This window comes from Melopsittacus undulatus, chromosome 6 (genome assembly GCF_012275295.1).
Source record: "Melopsittacus undulatus isolate bMelUnd1 chromosome 6, bMelUnd1.mat.Z, whole genome shotgun sequence".
NCBI lineage: Eukaryota > Metazoa > Chordata > Aves > Psittaciformes > Psittaculidae > Melopsittacus > Melopsittacus undulatus.
This window is the reverse complement of record NC_047532.1, coordinates 16907162-16925800: the sequence shown is the minus strand read 5'-3', so window position 1 is coordinate 16925800 and position 18639 is coordinate 16907162. Positions and strand designations below refer to the sequence as shown.

At 40.0% G+C, this 18639-nt stretch overlaps 1 protein-coding gene across 1 annotated transcript in view; it reads right to left on the bottom strand.

Annotated features, from left to right (window-relative positions):
- The window catches only part of AGBL4 (AGBL carboxypeptidase 4), a 952894-nt gene that overhangs the window by 226342 nt on the left and 707913 nt on the right, over window positions 1-18639 (bottom strand). The window contains exon 7 of the mRNA XM_034063537.1: window positions 39-128. Within this exon, the coding sequence (XP_033919428.1) occupies window positions 39-128 (90 nt within the window). The remainder of the gene's footprint in view (window positions 1-38; window positions 129-18639) is intronic.

The window sequence follows — 18639 nt, the reverse complement described above, 5'->3', positions numbered from 1 at the left end:
GATCTCAACAGATCTTCAGTCTTCATGCGGACACTCACCTTGGCACACAAAGGAAGATGGTGTTTCCCCAGGGTGGACCCGTGCTGTGATGAACACCACTTTCTGTTCAGCCCCTGGACGAAGGTTCCCTGCAGCAGAAGGGGATGGTAGGAGACAGAGGGGAAGAGAGAGATAAAGATCCTTAAACAGGGTCCCATGTGTAGGAAAAAAAGAGCCATTACTTTTTAAGGCATATCCTTTAATTAAAACTGGACATTACAAATAAGCACAATCTATAACTAAAGGAGGCAGTGTCATTGGGTTTCCCATACCAGCCATATAGCAGATTGCACAAAGGCTGCATAAGTAATGACATGCAGCCAAACCTGGAACAGCAAAGTTAGCTCTCTTTTCAAAACCCAAGACTTACTACAGTGAGCTTAACTGCACTATAATTGCTCTCTCACTTGTGATAAATGTCCCCTTGGGGCGACAAGAACAACAGTGGGGGTCCATTCACAACGTTAAGCCAATTGCACCCTGCATTACACTTGATACAAGCCTTAACAGTGCCCAACAATGGTAAAGTGCTAACAAATGACATTTATTAGGTTTTGCTTTGGGGGATTTGAGGGGGTATTTTATTTTATTATTTTATTTTTTAATCTCTTAACTATTTGGAAATGCATTTGCCCTGACTGAAAGAGATGTTTGAAACCAATAAAACATAGAAGTGTCCAGGATTAAATCCAGCAAGCTTCTCCAGTGAGGGCACAAAAATCTGCCAGGTGCCCTTCAAATTACAGGTGGGAGATTTAGATCCCAACTATGCTGAATTTGTATGGGTTAATCCCTCAGAATTGAAACCACACCATGGCCACTTGCTTTAGCTGTAAACTACATGGGTTAAGCAGGATGTTTTCTCTGTTTGTGCAATGACTTCATTTAATAAAGAGGAAATAAAAATTACACTCTTTCAAAGTGGGTTCTGGGAATTTTAAAAACCATAAGAGGTCAGGACCTCAGTTAGATGTCTTATCTAGCTCTGAACACACACAGCAGGGGTAATACTAAACACAGCAGGATCCAATTGCTACAAACAGTTTAAATCTTTGTTGTGAAATATAAAGTTTACATACTAAAAGGAGACTAGAAACCAAATCCACGCCTTTCTTTTTGTAATTAGTAAGATGTGTCATATATATACCCAAACATTGACTTTTAATTTCAAGGATGTTTGGGAGGCCTCAAGACCATACCTGAATTATCTTGTTAATTTCCTGAACTCTTAGGAATGCGCAGCTTCCCCAGTGGTAAATCACACCTAACAGCACCACAGGAATAATCAATACAGTTTTGGTTGTTCTCTGGAGACAATCTCAGCGGGTTTCTTTTTTATTTCCTTAGCTTCCCTAAATGTCCTACAGCTGCTCACTCTGTAACTCAGCCATTCATTTGCTCTTTCACACTCCAGCTTCAACACTCTGGTGTTTTTGAGACCCAGAGGCAAAGAAATATAAGAAAGAATGTCTCTGACAAACATAGCAGCTGGTGGGGTCAATTGTGTCTGAAGAAATCAAGTGGGAGGCAGCAAAAAGGAACACACTACCTTCAGTTAGAAGTGATGACCACCCCACATCATTTGCATTAACATCAAGTAGTGTGGGAGGAAGGAGATAAATCAGCAAACCAACTTTAAAGAACAAAAGGAGAAGGCTGGTATCACTTTTGAAAGAGGAGAGGAGTTTTCATCCTCTCTTGGAAAAACAGCATTAAAGGGACAGCAGCTCAGCACAGTACTGATGCTCAGTAACATGACTACCACTGTTTGGAGCTGGAACAACTTTTTGGTTAGGAAATCTTTTGCACAGAAGAAAAGTTTGGGGGTGTTTGTGGCTTTGCCTTTTTGTTTAGTTGGTTATAATTACATTTTTATTATTTATGCTTTACCCTTCATAATAGTTATTAAAATAATTTATCAATTCATTCTCCTATGGAACTGAAGAGGACTTTCTCAATTTAGGGTTCACTGCAAAGCAGCTTGAAGTCAATGGGAGGTGTGGTACAGGGTGGTAATCAGGACCTCTCTTGCCCACTTCCCTGGGGGATGGAAGAGCACCAAATTACCACCCTTCACTTACTGCCAAGCAACCTCACTCCACCTTGGTTTACAATCCCCAAAGCACCACTCGCTTTCCAGCCAGTACATCTGTTGCAGAGTGTGAACGCACAGCCTTGCACGTACAGCTCCTTACACAGAGGAAAGTGTGAGGAGAAAGGAGAGGCAGAGAGGAACTGGTTTGGATTGACCACAGTCCCGTTATCCATCCCTGACACCACTGGGGATGAGGGTCAGTGGGTTTCAGGAGAGTTGGAAATGAAGACAATTCTGGGAAAACAGAGGGTGGAAATGCATTTTTTAATTTTTCTCTTTGCTTCTCACTATACAAGTCTATTTTAATTAGCAATAAATTAGTTTTTCCCCCAAATCAAGTCTGCTTTGCCTACGAAGGTAATTGGTAAATGATCTCCCTGTTTTTATCTTAACCCACTTTTCATCTTACCTTATCTCGACCCAAAACTTTTCATCTTACTCTCTCCCCCCTGTCCTGTAGAAGAAGGAACATCTGGCTAAGGTTAATCCACCAAACCATTTCATATTTTAATTTAAATGTTGCATTGAAAATGCATTGTAGTTTCTACTTCAGGATTGAAAAGATCAATCAAAATTAAAATGATGAGAAGTGTACAGCTTTGCTTAGTAGATGCCAAAAGCAATTCAACAAAATGACAGAAAGACATGCTTCATTTAGCCACAACTTTGTGAGTTATGGAAATGGAGAGAAATAGTCTGTTGTGATAGCCCTTCTACCCTTTCAACTGCTGTAGCAGTGAATCTTAGAAACAAAGCTATTTGATGGGAAAGTTTTCCTAGGGAAGAAATGTGTGTGTTTCTGGAATTATTTCTTTTTCATTTTCTCTTCCAGAAAGCATCTTGAAGATTAAACTAAACGTTTTGTTTTCCCTCTGAATGCTACTATCACCATCATCATTGATAATATTTGCCTTGACTTCAGATTCCAACTGGGACCTAAACAAACTACTGCTGAGTGTTATGTCCTGGTAGCCTGCTTCTCACCCACCAACATTCTGTTGCTCTGCTGCAGAGAATTCCCTCAGGCAAAGCTGTGAAGATCTAAGGTGCTAGTGAGAAACAACATTTACCTCAACATCTCTTCTGGCTTTAAAGCCACTACAATGGTCATAAACACCAACCAAATGCCATACTGAAAAGAAGCCTTATTAGCTGCAAGCAAGAAGCTCAAATCTCTCACTCTGAATATCACTTCAGCTATTTGGCCTTCAACTCATGTTCCTTCTTCTCTAATGCTCTAGCACGTACAAGCCAACCACTTAAAGCAATCCCACTGGAAACAGTCCCCCAGCTCTCATCCAGGAAACAGTGATTTCCACTCTTGGTTACATATTACAATAGTGCCAGTAATATAGGGTCCCACAGAAAACATTTTCTACTAAAAAAAACCCAAAAAAAACAGAGCAAAATCTAAACCTTCACAGGAAGACAACAAATTCTCTTAATTTCATTTTTTCTCTCAAATTCATGCTACTATAAAACCATGAAAACAACAGTATTTGTGTGTAGTAGCTTAATAATAAGTATCTGGAAATTTTCTGCAGAAATATTACTACCAAAATGAAATGCTGTAACAGGACAAGGGGTAATGGGTTAAAACTTAAACAGGGGAGGTTTAGATTGGATATAAGGAAGAAATTCTTTACTGTAAGGGTGGTGAGGTACTGGAATGGGTTGTCCAGGGAGGTTGTGAATGCTCCATCCCTGGCAGTGTTCAAGGCCAGGTTGGATGAAGCCTTGGGTGACATGGTTTCGTATGAGGTGTCCCTGCCCATGGTAGGGGGGTTGGAACTTGATGATCTTAAGGTCCTTTCCAACCCTATCTATTCTATGATTCTATGAACTGATGTTGAACTTTGTTTAGCATCCACGACACCATGTCAGACCAGAAACAGACTGCAGAGAGAGTGCAGATTTGTGGTTTAAGTCTTGTAGCCATGGTATGGTAGTAATGCAAGTTCACAAAATACTACTAAGGCTGATAGTGAATGAAAGATGAGCAAGTCTGACCCTAGAAGTCTACTTCAGAAAGCCTTAACTGGCTCCCACCAGGAGAACTTGAATGCGAATTCCATTCCTTTTCAGAGGACTTCAAAGCTGGGACAAGGTGCTGCGAAAACCTTGCCTTTTTCCCTTCCAACCTTTCACCCCATATATAGACCACAAGGTTCAAATCAGAAGAAATGGAAATCCATCACTTAAAAAACATATGCCCCAAAACTCATTTGATTTAAATATCCACATATATATTCATGAAATACACATATCCATTGCAAATAAATTACATGCTGTCTTCCCTTCTCAGGTACTTTGCAGTATGAGGTGGGCTGTTGCCAGCATCTCATATTCCAATCCCTGTGAGTTAATGACTTCACAGAGGAAATCAAAAGAACTCAATTGCATTACACTTCACTGTGCTGCCTCAGCTTGTCTGTTTCCAACAGAACTGTAACATCTGTGTCAGAAGCAAACACTAATGTCATTGCTGTCCTGACTGCCTAGTCTCTACGCATTAACTTGCTTTAGCAAATAAAATCCAAGCAGCATTTACTATAGTCTGGCTTTTCCTAAGAGAACATATTAGCATCTAAGTCCATTTATTTTTATTACTTCGGGCCACAATTGTAATTTCAGGTGAGAGCGCACATCTCAGCAATACAGAGCAAACCCACCATTTTTGGTCACTACCAGATGCCACTGGACTTGGAGTCAAAACCACAAGCTTTTCTGTCTTGCCCTCTTATAGTTGGCTTGAGTGGTACAAAGAAACACACTGGCATAGAATGTAAAAGCGATGCCATTTGTACCACAGAGAGATGAGCAAAGACTGGACTACAGCTTTTGACAGTCAGACACCTATTCCTATGCACTTTTACCTGGAAAAGGAGGCAGCAGTATCTTGGCTCCCATGCAGAATCCATGGAAGGTCAAGGCTGCATAAGGGAAGCACTGCTGCAATGTGCCTGAGTGTTCATTGACTCTCTTCACCTCCCATCATGATTAGATAGTCCCGTCTGGAACACAGAGGAGTTCTGTTCACTTGTACATGCACATTCTATACAGCAACAGTCCTGCATGCAGTGCTCAAAACTGGATCCAAACCTCTTAAGTTCTGGATTTTCATTCAGGCTGTGGCCCTGACTCTTGTCAGGTGCTTAAATATGTGATTTGTTTGATGGATTCCTATTGTGGTTAAAAATATGCTTAAACATAAGCACTGGCATAAGAGATTTGCTGAATTGGGGCCGTTTAGCAGGAAGCCTGCCTCTGAGATCATTGTCACGATGTTTTAAAGTTGGAGATTGTGCAACTATTATCCTTTATTGCCCATTTTATGCCAAAGTCTCTCTTTCTTTTTACATTCCTCTTAAAAGCAAAGCTATTTTGGAGCATTTAATATTATTTAATCTCTTTACTCTGGCAGCATAGAAATTAGAGAGACCATTACAATGGTCCTGTGTGTGCGTATGCTTTATTGATGTATATGCTGACCTAATATCAAATTGATTTTGCTCATCTTTTCTGCTGACCATGGAAAAATGCAAATTAGGGATTATATTTGCACACTAATTTTATTGGGCCCCTGTGTATTCATAAAAAGATAAAGTTTGGGCTAATAAAAATAAAACATTTCTGGTGCTAATATAGGCAAATGTTTATGTAGGCAGGTAACAAATTGGTTTGCCATTTAGGGGAACATAAAGAGCACTAAAATCATCTTTAGGCAAAATAGATTGGTGGCTTTTGCTTAGCTTTTAGCTTTCATTTGCAAAATCAATTTAATGTAGCACAGTGTCTCAAAGACAGGGTGACACAGGATTAAGACATTCATTGTATTCCCCCTCCATAACTCCCCCCTTATTCAGAAGCCCTGGTATTTGGGTTTGCTCTTATTCAAAGCAAATTAAATATATTCCAGTGGAAAAGGGAAAAAAGGAACATTTCGACTTATGCCATATGCAAGCATCCTATAGGGACAAACACAGGGGTAAGGTAGAAAAGTGGGACTCAGTGTTCTGAAGGTAGATGCTGAAAGAATTATCAGCACCTGTCAGTGCCACCAGGAATCTGAAAGTGTAGTACTTGTATTATCTTCTTGCCTTGCTATTGCTTTGTTCCTCCTTTTCTTCCTTCTTTCTCTGTAACAATGACTCTTGCATCTCTTTAACAGCCAGCAATCTCTGCTGGAATGCAGCTAAGTGAACTTCGATGACAGTTTAAGTAGATGGGCATATATCAACAGCCTAACTTCTATTTACTGAAATGAGTTAACCTGTTTAAATCCCAGAGCAGGCACTATTTCTATTCAGCTCTTGGTTTCCATCCCCTCCTTCCTCTTCCCTTCCTCAATTGCAGGGTAGTTTGGAGGGTTTCTATGCAGTGGGAGGTTACATAAACAGTTTTGATGTTAATACTTGACTGCATTTTCAACTTAATAGCCCAGCAAAAAAGATCTGACTGTAAAGCAAAAGGCCAGAAATATCTCCTGGTAAAATTATGCTGAAGCATAGATCAAACAACACTGCAGAGCTATTTGCAAAATGAGAAATGGCAAACAACTACAGAGCAAGATCCCCCTTACCTCCCAGCCCCATTTGTTTGTTTTTAATCTTCATTTCATCTTGGAAGCAACTATTTTTCCATTTGGGCTTTCTGATATTGGCAGGAAAATTAACCACATGCAAAACCAGTCAAAGTACACTCATGTTTTGCCTCCCTCCTCAATTCCGCTAACTAAACATACTAAAAAAATCCAGAAGTGTTGTTTTCAAATTACACAAATGTATTTCAACATTGTAACATCAAGTCCTATGAATAAGAATAAAAATCTGGAATATGAACAGCACATTATTCGTCCTCAAATGGCCAAGGTGATGACAACTCACAATTAAGAATGCAGACAGCAGCATTTAATGTCACCTGCCTGAATCACTGTCATATCATAACAGTTTAGCAGGCAGGTCCCCAGCCTGCTTTCTTTTTCCCTCTCCTGCTTTGCTATTTATAAAGTCAGGTTGGAGTGTAGATCAACCCTTTGCCCTCCAGAGATGAGAGGCAGGCAGTAAATTATGGGAAGGCTAAGTGGTACATCAAATGTGTCTCCTCAAAGCTATATATCATCTTGTTAAATTTGATGTCTAATCCCAGAACCCCAGAAATCATTCCCAAAATCCCAGAAAATGCATGTGCCCTTCAGATGATACAGAACAAGAAAGTAAAGTTTACCTGCAGGGAAAAGAAGAAAAAAAGAAAAACCCATCAAGCCAAAAGGATTCTAGCCACAATTTGCTAAAAGTCTTCATTTTACCTGTGTCTTTCAATGCCGTTTCCTTAAATTCCATAGATTTAGAACTCACCCATCTGTATTTGAACACATGACCTCTGACCTACAGTACTCACCTCTTATTTTTTTACCTTGAAGTGGTTGACATCAAATTATAAACTGAATAAACCAAAACATGCTCTATTTATCTCTATTTTTCAATAGATAGAAATGCAGCAGCTTGCACATGTAGCAGCACTTCTCTGGTTACCATCATTGACAGTAATAAAGATCTTTGGCCATTCCACAGGGTTCTCTTAATTGAGCTTCACAACCCCACAATCAATGAAGATAAGGTAGAAACACTAAGGAGCTGCCTGCCGCCACAAAGGCAACAGGCCTCATCTTCAGGGATGGAATTGATACTCACTGGTACCTATCTTGCTCTCTCTTTTCACAGCTATCCTCCTCTAGAAATGCTCACCATCCCCATAGCCTTCATTTTATACAAAGGATAGAAATAAAATATTTAGAAATTAGACATTTCTACCTGCAATGTCACAGTTACATGGGTATCTTTTCAGTTTGTCTTAAAAATCCAGGTATCTGAAAGATAGTGCTAGGGCCTATTATAAAGCAATTATCAGCTCTCTCCAGTGGAGAAGGCTATGGCTATGTTTTTTTGCTACAAGTATGCATGGGCTGAAAGATAAGAGAGTAATTTATGTCAGAATTTCAACCAAGATAACAAAGAAGGACTCATAGTCCAGCAGTTGTAGGAGCAGCCAGGACACCTTTGTTCTGTTCTTTCCAGCTCTGCTGTGTATTTGTCTGTGATTAACTTCAGTCCTCAGATTTTCCCTTATAAACAAAAATGAACAGAACCACGTGCACTTCAGAACAGAACCAAGAGTCCCAGTACAGCTGCACTCAAGACTCTGAATTTCCTAGAGATGCACAGCCACATCCTTGCTTTCATCATGGATCCTTCCAAGGCAGGCATGTTGAACAGGGTTTCTATAGCTGCCATGAGATACAACTCCAGTTTGTGCCAGTCCAGCATCTCTAACCTCTCAAGGCCAATGGATAAAATAGGGAAGGAGCAAGCTGCAAAACAACATCCAGAAATCAAGGAAGATGTTTCTGGGAAGCTGGAAAACTGCAACTGGAAAACCTTTACTCAGTGAGACCATAGCTCATACTCTTCAATTGAGCTACAGGTAAAAAGTTCAGCAGGATCAGAACTGAAAAAAGGTGGAGGGGTATGAAATGGTGGACAAAGCTGGACAGATACTTATTCAGGTATCCTGTTCTATACAGGGACAGGTCTCATTCTGGGGAGCAGGAAAAAAGTGAAAAGCAGACAAAGTTGTAGCCAGCTTGGCTAAAGACTCGAATCTGGGGGAGCAGTGAAGAAATACAACCAATACTGTCACTAGATTCACCTCCTGTATTCCACCTTTTAGACACTGACTTGAACAACATGAGCCCTTCTTTCTCATTCTTCTCAAACTATGAATTATAAAGAAATGGGGACATCTCACACTCAATCACAGGGCACAGGAGATTGGGTTTGTTTTATTTCCCTCTGCATTGGATCCTCTGTGGGAGGAATGAGGTGGACCAACAGGGTTAAGCAGAATAAAGCCCCTTCAGTGTACAAGACCTGGCTTGAAAGCAGTGATCCCAGGCAGGATGTGCAAGGTGTTTTGCAAGAAGTTTTGGCCTTTACTGCACTATGACAGTGTGCTCTCCAATAGCTGAACTAGTGGTCATTAAAAGCAGCCTGCTGAAATTAGATTCATGAAGAGCAGTGCTCCTCAGAACATGACACTGACTTCTCCAAGAAGGGCCAACGCTCTCTTTGGAGAGAGGTTTGAGCCCCCAAGAAGAGAAAAAGACACTGGTGAAGAACCTTTTCTTCATGTTCACAGCTTGCCCTAAATCAGAATTTGGACCTGAACACACAGCACCAAAAATTAAACCACGACAGATGCTAAGTAGAGGATCTTACACACCAAATTCGAACTTCAAAATACCTCAGCAAGATGTCTGATTCAAACACCCTCAAGGTTGGAACACATACATCCCTAAACCAGCCAGAAACAAATCTGTCTTTACTGTAATGTTAGACATTGGTTTCAAATCAGGATGAGAAACATGTTTTTAGTGTAGGGGGATGGCAAAAATGGGGTGGAAAGTGCCCCCTTTTCACAAACAAGAGGAGTGATTTCTCATGAACACACTGCCAGGCCCCTGCTTTTGTTCATTGATTCTTTACAGTTTTTAATCACAGGGATGTGATATCAGGGAGACTGGCTTGGAGGAATCTCAGCAGTCCTAAATCAGTGTCAGTTATGTGTATGTATTCCACTCACTCTTGACTATGACTCTAGCATCAGGAAGTGTCACAGACGTAACCTCAGACAGAAGTGTACTAAGAGTATTTGACTTGTACCACATATCCCGCAGTCGGGCAGGAGAAAGTCCTGTCACACCCTTGTCCTTTCCTTCAGAAGAAAATGGTGAGATGCATGCCCAGAGGTAGGGCACTTCCCATGCTCATTAAGGGCCAAGAATTAAGTGAGCTGCCATTCTTATTCAGATGCTGCTTATGACATTTTCCCCTCTGTTGCAAAACCAATTATCTCAAAGATGTTTAAATTCCACCTGGACACATAAAACCTCCTCCCACTCTTAACCAACCTGCTACTCCTGTCCTCTGCCTTACATCAAACTGAGAACAGTTCCTCTCACAGACATGATTCTTCTAAGATCTCTGTAAGCACAACATTAACTTCACATGCATCCAAGTGTCTACCAACCCTAATTGTCCTTTTTGTCCTGTAATTAGCCAGCAATAAATTCCAGAGGCGCAGCCAATCAATATAGCTTGGTGCATATGTGAAAACACATTTTGTCTGCATACATGCACACTGGAAGGCTGGGTGAGCTTCGTAAAACACATCTAGTCAGCAAACTGTTAAAACCAATTTATACACACACGAACACTCTCTCTCGAGGCAATAAGCCTATGGAGAATTTTAATTACAGTCAAAGGAGCCTTTAAAAGTGAAGGGGGAGAAATCTAGCACAGCAAGAAATAAATTAATAAAAACACGCTCCAAGTTGAAGCTCAAGGGGATCGCTCTCAGTCATCATTTATTTAAAGGATGGGATACGTCAAAGATAGGAATGTCAAGTGGGAGATGCTGTGAAGCAGCAGAGGACAGAAAAGGGGCTGATGAACTGCACATCACTGCTTCTGTAGCAGATCATTTTTTGTCACACAGGTTATATTTGTGGCTGGCCACCTGCTGCTTGATATCCACTGCCTCTCAAAGTTAGTCACTAAAATACCTGCATTCCCTTTCACATTTTGTTTGGGAAGACCTTTTAAGACCATCCTTATCTGGCCAGCATCCAAGTTCTGTGGAAAAACTATTCCATCGTCTCACCCTGAGGATATTTTTCTTGGTATTCAGCCAGCAATTTCCTTTGCTGAATTTCAGCCTATATCTCATTTGCCTCTTCCCTCTGTGTTTATATATATTTTTAAATGCCTTAATTTTGTATGCACTGTTTTAGCCCTTGCTCAGGCCACAGACTCTTCCAGAAGAGCTACCTGACCCCCTCCAGACAAATCTTTCACAGGCACATCACAGATCTGCTCAATTCCCATGTCCTTATGGTCTTTTCATAGAGCAAGTTTCAGTGCTCAGATAAGAGCCAGCATTCTGCTCTTCACCTGTCATTCTTGCAGCCACTGCTTCATATTTTCTAGCCTTTTCCATCGCCCAGGGAAGAGATGTCTTCTTCACTTGAGGCCAGCTGCAAACAAGCAGTGCGACACTGCTTAGCTTTAACAACTCCCAGTATCAGCTGCTAGAGCAAGCTCTCGTCACCTCTGCCTGTCTTGTAACAGCTCACTGGGGTGTAAGATGCTTGTGTGGATCAGTGTCCTCAGCAGCCTCCTGGGTTTCCAGCACTGTATTCAAGTGAATATAATGCTTCTAGTTGGTGCTCTGTCACAAGCCTCCCAGCATCGGATGCAAATGAAAGTAATCATCCATTATGCTGGAAACCCATGTGTGCCTGATCCTCTGACTACAAGCATTGTGGAGATCCAATATTAACTACACATCTTAACACTCATTAACTCATTTACAGTCTTGCACTGTCTCTTCTCTGCCAGCCAGATCCCTCTGTGGAGACAAAAACTTCATGGATTGATAAGATCAAACATCAGTTCCCATGCAAAAACATGGAAATTAACTAATTCCAACATAAAAGAATACTGAAATTGTTTGAAACATTAATAAGTATGTTTATTAGTGAATATAAATTGAATTATGTCTTGCCCTTTCCCATTAACATCCGAAAAACAACACCCCTCTCTTCATGGAAAGAAGGTTGGAAAGGTTAAAAAAAAATGAAGAAAGTCAAAGTCATTACATCCCAATCAAACTTGATAAATATGTAAATTACAGCAACTAAACAGTTGGCTTTGACAAATGACTTCCACATAATGGATTTTTCATAGTAATGAGGATACAGAACAATTGTTTTTTTCAGCCTTACATTTCTCATTAATACAAAGTGTGAGTCAGTGTGCACAATGGGGATATTTTCCAAAAATATTAAAAGGATGGGGGAAAAATTCAGACAGCAGTTGACATCACAGAGGGATGCCACAGCCTGAGATGGTGTCATTGCTTCCATCAGAATTGACACATTGTTGACTACTCTTTAATTAAGTGGCTTGAACTCAAGGAGCTACTCAATGCCGAAAGAAGCATAAAGCCTGGGACTTTGCCACTTGCAATTCATCTGTGATATGTTTATCTATCCAACACTATCAAAGATGCCAGCTGCATGTGCTGTATACACTCTAAGAGACCTACAAGAATAGAAAAGGGTGCAAGAAAAATCACTTCAGTGGCCTTTAAGTAACTTCCCTGCCCACTGGTATCTTCCTGCCTCATTCAGTTCTTTGACATTTCAGAGCATGTCAATCATCACGGCATCTGTGCACCTCACTATCTTTCTAACGTAGGTTGGACACTATAGAAATAAGGATTTGTATAGGAGGATGACCCTCATTCATAGGGTACTGCTTTCAGTTTTCTTATCACAGTCCTGAGAATAGCCTGGTATTCAGTAAGGCATCTCATAGCTTCTTACTCTAGACTTCTGCTTCACTTGCTGCAACCTATTTTGGAATGTCTGAAGGACATCACTGAAGGTGATTTAAGTCAGCATTAGCTTTTGAAAACAAGGGAGCAATGGCTGAAGTGAAACTGTCTCCAGAAACACAGATGCTTCCTTGCCATATATTCAGCTTTAGCAGAGCTGCACCACACAAGGTTGTGGGGTTGTTGTCCCATTTAGTGCAGACTGTTGGCAATCAGTCACTTACTGCTACCAGTGCAACTGTATTTGGTTGACAACATTCAGTGGTCTACTCAATTTTTCAGCAAAAGGGGTTTCTCTGCAGACATCTTACAATATCTACAGAAGCAGTGCTATTTTCCCCCATCCTGATTTCAATAGAAAATTAAAAGGGGGGGAGTAGCAGAGAAGATTAGTCCATTTCCTCATGTTCCTCCTCCCCATCCTTTACACCATCCAATACCAAGCCAAATTACCCCGTTCACAACAGGGCTCAGGTCGCATATTTGACATGGTACAGAAGTTCCTGAACAGGTACAGGGGAGATGTCAATATGCGTGCTTGTGTCATTTGATACAAGTTTGGCTGTTCAGTCCTTCCTATTTGAAGGAAAGGCATATATCAACGTCACATCACTATAAGGAATTTTGCTACCTGGCATTGGAATTCCTGAGCCAAATCTACTGAACTGAGCTTATATTTACTCCTACATACTCTTGGTGCACCCAAGGGTCAGCCAATACAGGGTGACGATAGATCAAAGACTGTGCTGCTGATTTTAAGTTATTTAAAGAAAAAACAACCCTTGTCACCCCAATCTGTTGAAAGTACATAAGGGTGAGGAAAGGAAAGCATAGCCAAGGGGAATGTCAGCAGGAAATAAGGACAGAGGAGGTTGAGGAGACTGTTTATATTTCTTCTAATAAACCTACAAACCCTGGCTATATCTCTGTATGCATGCATTTCTTTTGCTGATATAGAATGCATATTCCATGTAATGCTGTTCTTGTGAGGCAGGAAAATCTGCATGTAGTACAGCAGAAGAATGCTAATGACCTTCAGCTGAGCTGGAATCTGACACTACTTCCCTTTATCAAAGGTAGACTTCAGAGAGAACAGTCAACCTTGGGGTTTCTTATACAGTTAAAATAACAGTGAACACAACATGACCATACACATCCCTGTTTGTGCTAAGTGTCTCCCAGTTGCACAGCAGTTGATAACCCCTCCCAAACATCCCTCAGGCTACAGCACAGGTATTTTTCAAGCAGCACTTTGTCAGTAAGAGAAAAGCAATTTCAAGCCCATTCAAGTGATGAACACTTGAAGCAAAGATGGGTTAAAAAGCTCAGCCAACACAGGCTACTAAATCATTGACATAACTGCCAGTAAAACATCTGTATTCCGTCTCCCCACAGCTGTTCCCACCAGTCTGTGGGGACAGTCCCTGCTTTGTCTGACCCACATCTGATAGAAGCCACATTACCCAACCATGCTGCTAAAAACATTTGAGATATTTAGTGCTATTTTAAATGAAAGGACAACTAATAGAAGCATTCCAGACAGGTGGGTAAAACAAAAGCAACTGGCAGGCTTTACACTCCTGCCTTACTAGTAAATGACAAAAAAGCTTGATTTGAATGAAAAGCTAGGTCAGCATTTGCAATGGCTGTCTTCTCAGTTTATGAACCAACATAGAAGAAACGGAAAACAGATTACTCCTAATTTGCTTTATCTTTGCATTCCTGATCTATTGATTATAATAACTGTAGGAGCTATCTTCCCATTAGCCACAATTATTACCATACAGAAAGCATGCAAAAGTCAGTGGATTTAAGCAGTTATGTTTCCATAGTGCTGGTGTATTGCAATCCTGCACATTTCAGAGGCAGAGAAAGAAAAAAAGAACACTTCCATGCCATTAAGTTGAAGCAGATTTTCTCATCATTGCAGAATTTAAACTTTAAAACCCATCATGTCCACACCAGTGACATTTAGGACTGAACACTGGAGAGACTTTTCAGAAGTTGTCAAGGCCGAGTCCAGACCACTGTCCTAATTTTGAGAAAGCCTCTAAAATGATGGAAAACTTTAAGGTCATTGTCGTCTATCAAAAACACGATGCAGCATTGTCTGAATATTGAAGATAGAAGTTAAAAATCCTGTGTTTTTCCACTGAACTGATGAGTAACCTTTCAAAAGACACTCAAGAATAAATCCACAAACAGATTTAACAGCTAAAGAAACCTAAATCCCATTTAAGTCCATATTTTAGATCTTCAAAAGCTACATTCAGCTGTCACTGAGTTCAGATGATGTCAATATCCATAGGCAACCAGAGTTCTCCTTTTGGCCAAATCCAGATACCTCTGCCTTTTCCACTAGCTTTGGCAGTCAGTTCTAAATGGTATCCAATAGAAGAGCACCACAAAAATACAGTGGCAAAAAAGCAGTGGCAACAATCCCGAATTCTTCAATGCTTATAGGGTCAGCAGACTTTCCCAGAGTCTGGCAAGTCCCCAGGCAAACCCCCTTATCAGCCTGAGGGCATGTGGAGCTACATTCATATTCCCAGGAGTATCCTGAAGACATTACATCACAGGAACTTATTTTTGTAAGTGTAAATGAACAGCATTAAGTAGCATATGAACCAGAATCCTTGTTTACCTCCTTCCACATTGACATTCTGAATACTAGATTACAGGATCATGATTGCCCTTGCTCAACAGCTAACACAGTGAATATTGACTTGGATGCCAAAGAAAAGTAGCTTCGACCGGAAGAAGCAAGAGTCTCTTCCTGTCCCCAAAGCCTGAGGTTGCATCCTCTCTGAAGGCTGAATTTAGAACAGTTTGGGAAAAATAAATTACAGGGGTTGTCTCAAACTATTGTTTCTCTTTCCCAGTCATCCTCTGACTTGCCTGTCTAACTCCAGGAGAAAACCCAGAATGAAAACACCTTCTCAGTGCTGACAAACCCAGTGAATTTAAGATGCGGGCAGAATCCAGGGTCTGCTCTTCAGCATGCTCTACTTGACTGCCTTGAGTTGGCTGTTTGTATATCTTATTCTGTGCTTTTCCTGGGAGCATAGATGGCTGCTGAAGGAATGATGACTCTTGTAAACGGCAGAAATGATGCCTTCAAACTGGCACAGGGAATGTGCATACCCACACTTTTGTGATATCTATTTTCATAACTCTTGATTTATTTTCCTCCACTTTAAAAACATTGGTAATGGTTATTACTAGTTTTAAAATACTAGTTATGTTTTATACATTGCTTTGAGATCCTTGAACAAAACAAAACCCTTTACATCTGCATGCATTTATTACTGAAAAAAAAACCTTAAGCCTGTTTCTTCTCTTTACTGGGAAGCAATCTGGAAAAACATTCCCATAATCTGCACCTTGATCATGCAATATTTTACCTACAAAAATGCAGATCTCCAGTTGTTAGGGTTTTTTTTTCTTGAATGGATAGGAGACATCAGAAGAGGGAGGAAAAAAACCCCAACAAGCCACCAACAAACCTTTCTTGAGAATTTGGGTTTTAATACATTCTTTTCCTGCTCTTCTAGCTGTGTGTCACATATGTGTAAGTGGTCTTCCATAGAAATGTATGTCCAGATAATACTAACATAAGTCAATAGTGGATATATTTTCCTTTTATTTCTAATATGCCATTTAATCCTTTTTTAGGTAGAAAAAGAGAACTTGAGCTGCATGCAAATGGATCAGAGTACCTCATGTTTACTGTTAAGCATGAATTAAATCTGAGTATTTTGGCATATCACTGTAATAAAAAAGGCACCATTAATAAGAATTCATTAAATGGAGAGCTTATGTGTAACAGCCTTATATCAGATATGTGAAAACAGAATTTCATAACAAGGCTGGGAGAAGTATTATCAAGGACCTAAGTAGAAAATCTGTCTTTCTTGATACTGGAGGAATTTATATTTGAAGAGTGTTCTTTCCTATTGAGATCTTCATTGACTCATATAAAAATACCGCTTTTAATCTCAAATCCCCACTGGCATTTTCATATAAGCACTGAAAATGCTATTGGGCTTTAGAGATTTAATTTAATGAAGGAAAAGTATTTCTATTAAAGTGTGTAATATTTTTTTATTTTATTTTTGTTAAACACAACATCTTCTGAGAAACCAGGGAAACGGGATTATTTTAAGCTCTGAAAAACTGACTAACCTGTGCCCTTGTAGAACTCCTGCTTCACAAAGAAAGCTTAACAGCTGTGGCAAAGCCTGTAGGTGCACTTGAAAAAGAACCCACATGTCCCAAGTCACATACACACCAAGAATGCCAAGCCTGGAGAAAGTAACAGAAAAAGACGAAAAGAAACATCCCTGTGCAGTCAGGTTGTTTATGCTAAACTGCTGCATCATTAAGCTCCATTCTGAAATGTCAAGGATGGCAAAAACTCACCGAATAGCTACTAAATCTTCTGCATTAATGGACTGATCCTCCCATCTATTCATGTCAAAAAGTATTAGGTCTGGCTGGGTAGGTAACAAATTCACTGCTGGGGTAAATGAAAGCCACTCCATCAATTTGGACAAAATTGCACCCGTTAGCTCCTGTGATGAGATAGACTGAATTGTGCAGTGTAGGATTTCCTTCATATTAATTACTGCTCTTGTGAAGATAAAAACCTTGGGTTTATCTGTGGATCACCCATGTCTTTATTGTATGAATATTCATTACAAACATAAATTCCTTTTCATATTGAGAAAACGAGTGCACTTGACACCGGGAGGCCTCTCAACAGGACATTGCCAGGGTTGACAAGCTCAACAGTAGACATAAATTACAGCCGTTGCTCTATTTTTGTGCAGAGCTTACACAAAGTTAAATTTCCTCTATTTATAGAAAAAGGGCTATTAAAAAATAAGGGTCCTAAGTGAAAAATAGTCCAGAGTACTGAGTTATAGCAATGCAAACCCTAAAATAAGTTACCTACTACAGCAGCAGTTGGGCCAAGGAAGAGTATGAAAAAAATACTGTGACAGGAGAAAAGGATAGTCCAGAAATCAATATCTAAGTTCTCACAGGATTCACTAATCTCATATTTGGACAGCTAACTCTACAGAGGGGCTGTTTATGAAGAAAGCATAGGTTAATAGGGCACCCAAACACCATCGCAGACAAGAAAAAGGATCATCTCCTGTTTCTGAAGTGAGACAACCTTGGCAAAAGGAGAGACAGAGTCTGAAGGATTGTGGTGAAAAACTAGTTACTCATATCTGGCTGATGGAGTTGCTGTAAGTTTCAACAGCCCTTCAGCTTCAGTGCCCTTTCCCATATGTAGCTGACTAACTTTATCATTTACATTCTCAGGCCTTTTAGGTAAGTAATATTTCTCCCTTAGCATAAAATTGTGGGCAAAAAAGATAATTTCACTATAGACTTCAATAGATCTATGATTCCCCTGCATGCTTATAGACTAGTCGGCACAGCAGAATACGTTACTATTTGAAGTTTCTATGACTAACAACAAAGTAAGCCTAAACTGCAACTAGGAATTCACATAAACTCACTGCACCAGGTAGATGGCGGGTGTCAGAGAAACTGGCAGTTCATTTCCAGAGATTAAGAAGTTTAGCAGAAATAAGTTAAATGAAACAAATCTGGGTAATCTGCGCAATCACTTGAAGAATCTGGAAAAGTTGCATCTGTAGCTCCCATACATAAAAACAATTCTTATTTAAGCCTAATTAAAAGTGATTAAAACCTAACAGAAAAGTGATGAAAAAGATCATCCTTAATTTTTTGTTAAAATAAACATATTGTTTGGTGGGTATTTTGACAGCTATACATCCAAGCTGGACACACAACTATATTACACTGACTGCCTCAATCTATTTTTTCAGGAGGGTACATGCAAGCATGATAGACCGTCATCTGATTTCATTCATTGCTCTTCAAATAGTCCACTGCAGGTGGGCAGCTCAAGTGCAAAGATAGATTTAATTTTTACATTTGAATTAAGAAGTACTCAGAAGTTCCTATTTTTATGCAACTGCCACCCAAAAGTATGCGAATAGTCAGAA